This window comes from Mus caroli, chromosome 11, assembly GCF_900094665.2.
Source record: "Mus caroli chromosome 11, CAROLI_EIJ_v1.1, whole genome shotgun sequence".
Lineage (NCBI taxonomy): Eukaryota > Metazoa > Chordata > Mammalia > Rodentia > Muridae > Mus > Mus caroli.
The window spans coordinates 231,122-241,778 of record NC_034580.1 but is presented as its reverse complement, the minus strand read 5'-3'; the positions used below and the strand labels follow the sequence as shown (position 1 = coordinate 241,778).

General features: G+C 47.5%; 1 protein-coding gene across 1 annotated transcript in view; it reads left to right on the top strand.

Annotated features, from left to right (window-relative positions):
- Positions 1-958: 958 nt before the first annotated feature.
- Positions 959-10,657, top strand: part of Limk2 (LIM domain kinase 2) — a 68,156-nt gene continuing 58,457 nt past the window's right edge. Inside the window, exon 1 of the mRNA XM_021176297.2 lies at positions 959-1,151. Coding sequence (XP_021031956.1) covers positions 1,136-1,151 — 16 coding nt within the window. The 5' untranslated portion in view covers positions 959-1,135. The remainder of the gene's footprint in view (positions 1,152-10,657) is intronic.

Genomic DNA, 10,657 nt, shown 5'->3' with positions numbered 1-10,657 from the left:
CCAGAAGCATGGCAGAATACAGGTAGACACGGCGGTGGAGAAGGAGCTGAGAGTGATACGTCTTTTTCTTCCTTTCTTTCTTTCTTTCTTTCTTTCTTTCTTTCTTTCTTTCTTTCTTTTCTTTTGAGACAGGGTTTTTTCGAGACAGGGTTTCTCTGTGTAGCCCCGGCTGTCCTGGAACTCACTCTGTAGACCAGGCTGGCCTCGAACTCAGAGATCCACCTGCCTTTGCCTCCCAAGTGCTGGGATTAAAGGTGTGCACCACCACTGTCCGGTTCTTTCTTGATCTTAGTCACAGAATAAGATAACTATGTTAGAACATCTAGATTTTGGGTTTTTTTTTTTTTATAAACAATCTAGAGATGATTTAAAACAAGAATATCTCAGCACTCAAGAAGCTAAGGCAAGAGGCTGGCAAGTTCAATTTCAGTCTAGCTGTATTTCAAGACCCTGTGGCAAAACAAAAGAAAAAATAAAGCATATGAAGATTGTGCGTGGATTATAGACAAAGTTTACACCATTTTCTATGAGACTTGAACAACCAGGGATTTTATATAAGGAGTGGGGGTCCTGGACCCAAAATTCCAGGAACCCAGGTATTTGGCCTCCATAATCTGCTCTAGGGAGCCTCATTTCCATATTGCCTTTGACACGCAAAAGTGGTTTCTCTTAGCTTCTTCGTGTTCACATTGCTGATTACAAACTGGGAGTCAAAAGACCTGTGATACCTACTCACGCTCTGCACCTGAAGAGCAGAGCCATTTTCAAGTAGTGTAGAAGGGCAACTGGACTAACCTGAGCGCTGAGGGTCCCCTGTGTTGCGACCTCCAGACTATACTGAATCACCCTGGTCAATCCGAACGCCTCTAGAGGTCGCCAGTCGCCAGCAGGCGCCAGAGACGCGGCAGAGTTCGCGCGGGAGGCAGGACGGGGCAGGGCGGGGCGTTAACCTAAGTGGGAGGGGCTCCGGGGCGGGTCCCCGTGCCAGGTGCGGTTTGGTCCTCCCAGGGCGCCGTAGGCGGTGCATCCTTCCGGCTGCAGAGGTAGAGACAGCCTCTTCTCTAGACCGCAGGCGGGCGCGGACCCGAGGCGCTGCTGCCGGGTGGTCCTTCCTGTGTTGTCGGCACCCTGGACCATGGCGGCCCTAGCGGGTAAGAAGGGCCCATTCCGTCCTGCCCGCCGCTCGCGGGTCTCTGGCTGTCTGGTTTCTCTTGGGTCCGGAATCCTCAGCGAGAGCCTGGCAGGGTGGGGAGGATCGAACACAATGGTTCCTCGGAACTTGGAGGTCTTGGAACTCTGGAAGTCCGAGCGCCGTCGTTCTAAGACTGGGGGCTCCTTGGGGCCGGCGCATGGGGCGACTTCCCGCGAGGTGTATCCTCTGATCTGCAGACCGGGCAAGTCTCCTGGTTAAGGAAGCCAAGGCACCTGAGTGTCAGAGATTCTGAAATATGGGAAGTACGGGGTCTTCCAGAGTTCAGGACTTGAGATTCCGAGTTATCCTGGGTTCTAGGTTTTCTGTAGACCCAAAGTTCTCGAAGGTGTCTTTGGCCTCTGGGATTGGGGGAGTGGTTCCTAGAAATAGAGTATGAGTGTGGAGTTTATGATGTGGATGAGAAGACATCCGACCGTTCTTCCTGAGGCTCAAAGACCTCTGCCTCCTGTGGAGAACAGCTTCAAGTCTTCCTAGAGACTAGTTGAGTCCTCGCGTAGTCTCTTATGCCAGCAGATTAATAGCTTTGCACCTTGAGGGGAAGAGTTGAGTGAAGGAAATTTCAGAATTGGCTTAGCTGGGCCTGTAAATCCCTTCACGTATCGTCTTGCAGCTTCCTGCCCCGCGGTATCATGAACTTTCTGCCGCCTGATTCCCAGCCACCGTGTGGGTGGCTCAGTTTCTGGGTCTACCAGGGTCGACCTCCAAAAGCTTTCTAGAAAGGCCAAGGGAGAATTTTAGGGGTGGGGGAGGGACTGAATATGTGCCTCCACTTCCTGGCTTTGGGCCGGTGGACAGTCACTTCCTCCATCCTGAATTCAAGGACCGGGCCGCCAGTGGGTCACTTCCTCACTACGGGAACATGGAATTTCTGACCTTATTGGTGATAATATGCTCTGGAGAAAGAAAGCACGGAGCGGAAATGCGTCTGTCTCTTCCCTTAATTTTTTTCCTGGCTGATAGTGGTGATTGCACACCTGTAATCCCAGACTAGACAGAGCCAGGAGAATTGCTTGGTCTGCGTGTGGAGTGCTAACTAGGTCAACCTGGACGACAAAATAAGACCCTGTCTCTAAATAAATAATTTTTAAAAATTGAGTTGGGGGATGGGATGTGGTTCACTTGGTAGAAGGCTTGCACAAAGCAAGGGGTCTCATCCCCAGCACTGCCTATACCTGCTGCATGCCTGCAATCCCAGGTCGAGGGAGAGTCAGAATTCAAAGTCATTCCTCTGATATGTAGGGAACTTGAGGCCAGCCTGGGTTACATGAGAGATACGGGCTTTCTTTTTCTTTTCAATGAGGCTGGAGAGGTGACTCAGAGGTTAAGGGTGTGCTGTTCTTGCAGAGGTCCCTTCTGGTTCCCGACACCCAACTCAATGTCCTATTCCTCCATCTCCAGAGGCTTCTTCAGCCCTCTATAGGTCCCTGCAGTCCTGGTGCCCATGCACACACACATACATAAATAAAGTCTGCTTTTAAAAATTAAACATGTGGCTTTTAGAGTTCTTCAGTTCAACCGATTTCCAGTGAATTTTCATTTATTTATTTATTTATGTAATTTTGAGACAGGGTTTCTCTGTGTGGCCCTGGCTGTCCTGGATCTGCCAGCCTCTGCCTCCGGAGTGATGGGATCGAAGCCCTGCATCCCTGCACCCAGCATGGTGACTTTTTCTAAGCACTATTGGTTCTCAGCTTTGAACCTTGATTATCAGGACTTTGTGCATGAGTTTAGTCATTTTTGATTTGTGTGTATGTGGTACTAAGGATCAGTCCAGGACCTCACGCCAGCTAGATGGGCACTCTACCACTGAGCGACATCCTCAGAACCTTTTAAACTTTAATTTTAACTCATTTTTTTAGATTACAGAACCTTCTTATATGTGTGTCTGCATGTCCACACATGCACCACGTGCATTGTACCACATGCATGCCTGGTGAGTGCAGAGGCCAGAAGGTCCTCTTGATCTGGAGTTACTGATGGGTATGAGCCACCATCTGGGTGCTGGGTGAATCTGGTTCTCCACGAGAGCAATAATAGCAACTAATGCTATTCTTCTTATTGTTGTTGTTGTTATTATCATTATTTATTAGGACAGCACCCCATTGTCAGTTGCTTAGACTGGTCCTGTACTCCTGGGTTCAAGCACTTCCTCGATCTCCTGTATAGACACGTGTTCTGCACCTGGCTAACATGTCGGGGGTTTTGTTTGTTTTTTGATAGGCAAGGATGGAACCTGAGGCCTTGCACATACCTGACATTACTCAACTACTGAGCTATATCCTCAGCCCTAGAAGTGTGACTCTTTTTTTTTTTTTTTTTTTTTTTCTTTTTGGTTGAGGAGACTTAGGACCTGAAGTAACTTGTTTACAGGCTTTACAGGTTTAGGACTGAATCCATGGGGCTCAGACTTCATATTTTCCAGCCTCCCTTTAGTGCCTTGTCCTTCTTGGGTCACAAACAACAGAATAAGGTCGCTTGGCGAGTCAGAGAAGGAAGTGGGATTTGGAATTTACTTGTTCTGTTCAGACATGGTTCTCAGACACCTCGGATTCCTGTGTAACAGGAGAATCAACAACAAGGAAATCAAATATTTACCATGTGCCTGTGATGTCTCTGGAGCTGGGCTGGGCCAAGTTTTACCTCTTACAAATTTTAAGAGACACCATAGCCAGGAAAGACATTTGAGATTATGTGTAGTCTCCTTGTTTTACATTTGAGGAAACTGAGGTTCCAGGAGGAAAACAGGCTTGTCCAGGGTCAGAACCAGGACTAATGTAGGAGACAGGAGTTTGGAGGCATGTGTGGAGGCTGGGGGTTGGAGGTGTCTGGGGCTAGAACATACAAACCCTTAGAAAATACCTGTGGAGTGGCTGAGGGGATGGCTCAGTTGGCAAAGTGCTGGGGGCATCAGGACCTGGGCTTCATCTCCATATAAAAAAACAGATATAGTGGCTCACGCTTGTAAGCCTCATGCTGGGGAGGTGGATCTCTAGGCTTGCTGGCTAGCCAGCCTAGCTGAGCTGGTTAGCCCCAGAATGCAGGACTGCTGAGATGGTTGCTGAGCCTGAAGACTAGAGTCTGACCACCATAACCCAAGCTAACTTCTGCTAAGTTCTCTGGCACATCCTTCTCCCTAATAAATAAATAGACAAACAAGTAAGTGTAAATCAAACCAAAATGAATGGTTCCAGAGTCATGACCCCCACGGTTGACCCCACCTGCACCCTAACACATGAACCTGTGTATGCACACTAAAGTAGCCATGGGCATGAATAACCCAGGGTTTGTGCTTTTGGGAAACTTGCTGTCTAATTACAATAATTAAGAAACAGATGAAGCCCCGTGTGATGGTGTATACCTTTAATCTCAGCACTTGGAAGGCAGAGGCAAATGGATCTCTACAGAGGGGGGTGGGGGGAGGAGAGAGACAGAGAGAGAAATCGAGATCGAGATCTCCAGCCAGGGCTACACAAGAAATCCCATCTGGAAAAACAAAACAAAATGACGAAAATCAAGATAAGTTTTGCAATGCCTATGTGTGACAACAGAATATCAGGCTGTATTCATATGTGTAGCCTTGAGTAATAAAGCAGGAGACAAAAAAAAAAAAAAAATAGGATAGACTCCTTCCTCCCTGGAGTGCATTTGGATGGGCAGAGAGAGTAAATGTGAACACCATCGGGACAGATGCTTTGAGGACAAAGTTTGATAAGGGGCCAGGAACAGTGAGTGTTTAGCAGATGTACTCAGGACAGTTGAAAGTTGAAACTGAGTGGCTACCCATCTTGGTCAAGGGGAAGGGAGGGAGGGAGACAGAGTTGGGAACTGATCACAATGCTAAGCACCGTGTTCCCACTGAGCTGCTCTTTTAGCCTCAGAGAGTACTTACTGCAGAAGGTAAGTTTTGAGACATTGTAGATAGTCTTATTTTTAGATTTTTTACTGTGAGCGAAATGAGCACATCAACAGAGAAGCATCCAGCTGTAGGGTAGGATGCACAGTGCGCGGGCCTCAGTCTCCAGCAGGAGCACAATAGTACGGTGTGGTAGAGCAAGGAGTGGGTGGTGGGGAGACCATGAAGCAGAGGGTTGGGGTTGGTAAACAGTAGAAGAGCAGTGGTTCTCGCCCTTCCTAATACCACGATCCTTTATTACAATTCCTCATGCTGTGGTGACCCCCAGCCATCAAATTATGTCATTGCTACTTCATAACTGCAGTTTTTCTCCTGTTGTGAATTGTAATGTAAAAATCCAGTATGCGACTCTGACCCACAGGTTGAGAACCGCTGCTGTGGAGTGTTTCATGCAGTTTTTCAGCCCACAGCAGACACTCTAGGTTTAGAATCACAGATGGTATATGGGCACAGGATACCCAGTCAGCAGGAAGGTACAGTGGGCCCTGACATGAGATGTTAGTAGCCATGGAAAGGCAGAGCTGACTAGGAGGTGTTTTATGACAGAGGCAGGGCAGAGTGACTTGGGTGGCCTTGGGTGTCAGGTGAAGGCACCAGAGATAGGATCTAAGACAACCAAGACATCTAAAGTCCACTAAAACCCATTATGCTTAGAGTATTTAGCCCTCTACATTCCTGGTGGGCTTTCTGCATACTCTGATGATTCTCATGCCGGGGCTGGCTCTGGGTCAGTGAGACCTGGGAGAAGGCTGGTGTTCGTGAGGTGTAACGGAAGAATAGGGACTGTCAATGTGTCATATCAATTTACATCTGCTACGGGTTAGAACATGAGAACATCACCTGCTTCTCTAGAACTTCACCCTGGGAGTCTATTGGAGGAAGTCTTTACTCCTCTAAACCACTGGACCAGGAAAAAAAAAAAGAGCCAGGCGTAGTGGCACGAACCTTTAATTTCAGCACTCTAGAAGCAGAGGCAGGTGGATCTCTCTGAGTTTGAGGCCAGCCTTTTCTACAGAGTGAGTTCTAGGACAGCCAGGGCTACACAGAGAAAAAAGAAAGAAGTTTTGGAGTCCGGCAGTGCTGGCCTGACCTCCTTGTAGTTGGTCAGGTCACACTTGAGTAGTGCTTAGGACACTGTGTGACACCTAGTGAGGACTCACAGTAATTTCTATCACTGACGGTGGGTGGAGCAGCTGAATGAGAAGCCTAGAGTTGAGTAGCTACGGTTCTCTAGCAGATCTGTTGCAGGCCTCCCCAGATAAGGAACCAACAACTCACGGGGAATGAAGTAGAAGCCCTACAGCCACAGGAACCTTCTGTCCTGCTTGCTCATCTGTCTACCTTGTAGCCCGTTACTGTGTGTAGCTCTCCCTGTCCCCAGAACCTGACTTGTCTCTGACTTATATTCTACATCTCCTTGTCTTTCAGCCTGGGCTGTCGCTCGCACTTGGGCACCTAGACCAAGTTTGCAGGATTTGTTTTGAAACCATTTTCTTTGGGTTTTGAAAGCAAGTCTACTCAGCTCAGCGTTTCCCCCAGCTAACCTCCTTAGATGTGCTTGTAGGAAGTAACACAAGCAGGTCCAGCTTAGGGCCAGGTACCCAGGAGGTCTTCACAGCCATTACTTGTTTTAATCTGCTTAATCCTGTAAAGTGTAACTTTAGCCTCTTTAAAAATGAGCAAAGGGGCGGGGCTGTGTGGAAGGAACACACACACTTTCAATGCTGGGAGACAGAGGCAGGCTGAATTTGTGGCCAACCTGGTCTACATAGTGAGTTCCAGGATAGCCAGGGCTGCATAGTGAGACTGTCTTGAAAAACCAAAACAAAAATGAGCAAAGCAGACTGGAGGGCTGGCCCAGTGGTTAAGAGCACTTGCTCCTGTAGGAGAGGCCAAGGGCTCTCTGTTCAAAGCACCCACGTGTCAGCTCAAAACCATTTGTAACTCCAGTTCCAAGGTATCCAACACCCACTTTTGGCTTCTGCGGACACCGGGCACACACGTGGCATGTTTAAATACATTTAGGCAAATACTCCTACATAGAAAGTTAAAAACACAGGTTTTGTTTGTTTTTAAATGAAGAGAGAACTTAATACCCTGGTGTTCATCTCTAACCCTAGCATCTGGGAGCTGTGGACAGGAGGACCAACCCTGGCCACATAACCGTGTCTCAAACAAAAACAAACAAACAAATAAATAAAGGCTAGGAGACAGACTCAGAGAGGGAAAAGAATTCATTCAAGGACATAGGGGCAGTAATAGAGCCAGGTTTTAAAATCCAGCTTTTTATTTAGTTTGAATTTGTGTGGTGTGTGTGTGTGTGTGTGTGTGTGTGTGCGCGCGTGTGAGCGCCACTTGCAGCAGCCAGAAAGGGGCATCAGATCCCTTGGAACCTAGAGTTATAGGAAGTTGTGAGCCACCAGAATGCTGGGAATCAAACCCAGTAATTTTAACTGCCAAGCCATCTCTCCAGCCCTATTTAAAATACATTAATTTCAAATGTTTTTGATGGGGGTGGTGGTGATGACTCGTGTACCATGATGCTGGTGTGGAGTACATAGAGGTCAGAGGACAGCTTGTGGAAGTCAGTTCTGCCTTTTACCATGTAGATTGCAGGGCTCAAACTCAGGTGGACAGGCTTAACGGCAAGCACCTTTTCTAGCTTACCCATCTTGCTGGCCTTTTTTTTCTTTTAATTCAAATAGGTTTGGAGAGATGGCTCAGTGATTAGGAATACCTGTTGCTCTTCCAGAGGACCCAGGTTCAATTCCCAACACCTATGTAATGATATGCATTCATCAGTAACTACAGTGCAGGGGGATCCAGTGCCCTCTTCTGTTGGGGTATTTGTGGGGGGTCGATGGCCCCTTTTGCTTCCAGATATCTGCAAGGCATTTTAACACCCACTTTAGCCCATAATAGCTCCTGAATAAAAGACACAGTGAGGTAGTATTTTTATTAATAAGCTGCTGGCACTTGCTGGGCAGGTTCTGAACTATTGTAACCCTCTAAGCTGTTAATACCCAGATAAATGCCCCATTACGTGCCATCTGCATCCTGTGGTCCCTCTCCTCTCTCTACCTGGGACCCTGTGTCCCACCTCCACTGTCCTCTCCTGCCCAGTCAAATGTCAGCTCTTTATTAACCAATCCAAGATGATGGAAAACAGTTTTTACATAGCATTGAGACCGGAGATGCTCGGCATGCCATCCTTAACCAGATAGGATGTCTGGGCACAAAAATCAGCATCTTAATATACAGTACACAAGACCAGCCCCCAACATTCTTCTGACCTTCATGGACATAAGTGCATGCAGGCAAAACACTCATATACATAAGATAAATCTTTTAAAAAGTTCATGTGTATATATGTGTATGTCTATGTGATATGCATACGGGTGCCTGTGGAGACAAGATGTTGGATCTCTGAGAAGTGCAGTTATAGGCAGGTGAGCCACCTGGGGCCCACTGGGACCCAAACCCAAGTCCTCTGGAAGAGCTGCAGTTTCTTTGAACCACTGAGCTGCCTCTCCAGCCCTCGGTTCTTATCCCTAACCCTCTCAAATAGACTTTCTCTCAAAAAGAGAAAGAAAGGGACCACAGCAAGAATGAAACCTAGCCTGGAGGCGAGAAGCCAGCTTTGGCTAGAAGGAGTCATCAGAATCTTGGTTGTAGAGAAAGGTCTAGAAAAACACAGAGGCTGCTTTAAAACTCATCTCACCTTGTATACTGAGCACCCCCTTTGGTGATACTCTGAGGACGAGGAGGTTTGGGGTGCAGGAAGAGTATCAGAAGAAGTTGGTCATTACAGTCATTACTTCAGTACTATGTTTTCTTTTGCCTTTGGTTGTCCCCCACAGCTGCTGCCCTGCCCTTCAGCTTTCTGCTTTTTGTCAAACAAGTGGGATTTGTACGCCTGATCTTTCCATTCCCAAAAGAGTCCAGCAGTTACCATACTTGTTTCAAGCTACCTTGAGTTGGCTGCACTTTGTTTCTGGTTCTCCCTGTCAGGTGGAACATGAGCCAATTCAAAGGGTTTTTTTTCCTTTTGATCTTCCCCCACCCTCCCCCCTTTCTTCTTCTTCTTCTTCTTCTTCTTCTTCTTCTTCTTCTTCTTCTTCTCTTCCTCCTCCTCCTCTTCCTCCTCCTCCTCCTCCTCCTTCTCCTCCTTCTTCTCCTCCTTCTCCTTCATCATCATCATCATCAAAAGGCTGGGCTCGGGCTGGTGAGATGGCTCAGTGGGTAAGAGCACCCGACTGCTCTTCTGAAGGTCCAGAGTTCAGATCCCAGCAACCACATGGTGGCTCACAATCATCAATAACAAGATCTGGCGCCCTCTTCTGGAGTGTCTGAAGACAGCTACAGTGTACTTACATATAATAAATAAATACATCTTTAAAAAAAAAAAAAAGGCTGGGCTGGGTTTTATGCGTGTGAGTTCAGGCATCAGGGGCTCCCAAGGTCCCGTTGCTTGTGAATTTCTCACTGTTCTGAAGCCTGAGTTCCAGTCTAAAGAGACCAGCTTAGACCAAATTTGAGCCAAGGTCTCAAGCAGTGACTTGGGGACCAGGGCGCTCCACCCTACCGAGCCTTCCACTGACCTGCTTTGGTCCAAGGAAGTCTTAGATTGTCAGAAGCTGTGTAGGATCATAAAAATGCAACTGGTGGTTTGGGGTTCAGGTTCCTGTGGGATCAGCTTTTGGGAGTTTTGTGATGGCTAGGCAACTAACTGCCTTTTTTCTCTCAAGTCCATGTGTCTTTTAGACAAATTAAATGATGAGCTTAGATTATTTTAAAGTTTCTCTAAGCCTTGGCATGGCGCATGCCTGTATTCCCAGCTGTTTGAGAGGCTGAAGCAGGGTATCCTGAGTTCTATGCTAGTCTAGACAATGTAGCAAGACCTAATGTCTAAGTAAGGACACAAAGTCCCTCCAGCCTCAGGCTTCCTGTTGTTGCAGTCCCTGCTCTACTGGAGTCAGATTGTTTGAGTCACATTACCAATGAAGTCGGGAAAGAGAAACCTCTTAAAAAGTAAAAATATGGGGGCTGGAGAGATGACTCAGTGGTTAAGAGCACTGACTGCTCTTCCAGAGGTCCTGAGTTCAATTCCCAGCAACCACATGGTGGCTCATAACCATCTGTAATGGGGTCCAGTGCCCTCTTCTGGTGTGTGTGAAGACAGTGACAGCGATAGTGCACTCACATATGTAAAATTAAAAAAAAAAAAAGCAAAAATAGAAGCTGGGCTGTGGTGGTGCACACCTTTGATCCCAACACTCAGGAGACAAAGGCAGGCGAATGTTCATGTTCAAGGCCAGCCTGGCCTACAGAGTGAGTTCCAGGACAGCCAGGGCTACACAGAGAAACCCTCTCTTGAAAAACAACAAACAACCAGGCTGTGGTGGTGCACCTTTAATCCCAGCACTTGGGAGCCAGAGGCAGGTGGATTTCTGAGTTCAAGGCCAGCCTGGTCCACAGAGTGAGTTCCAGGACAGCCAGGGCTACACAGAGAAACCCTGTCTCGAAAAAAA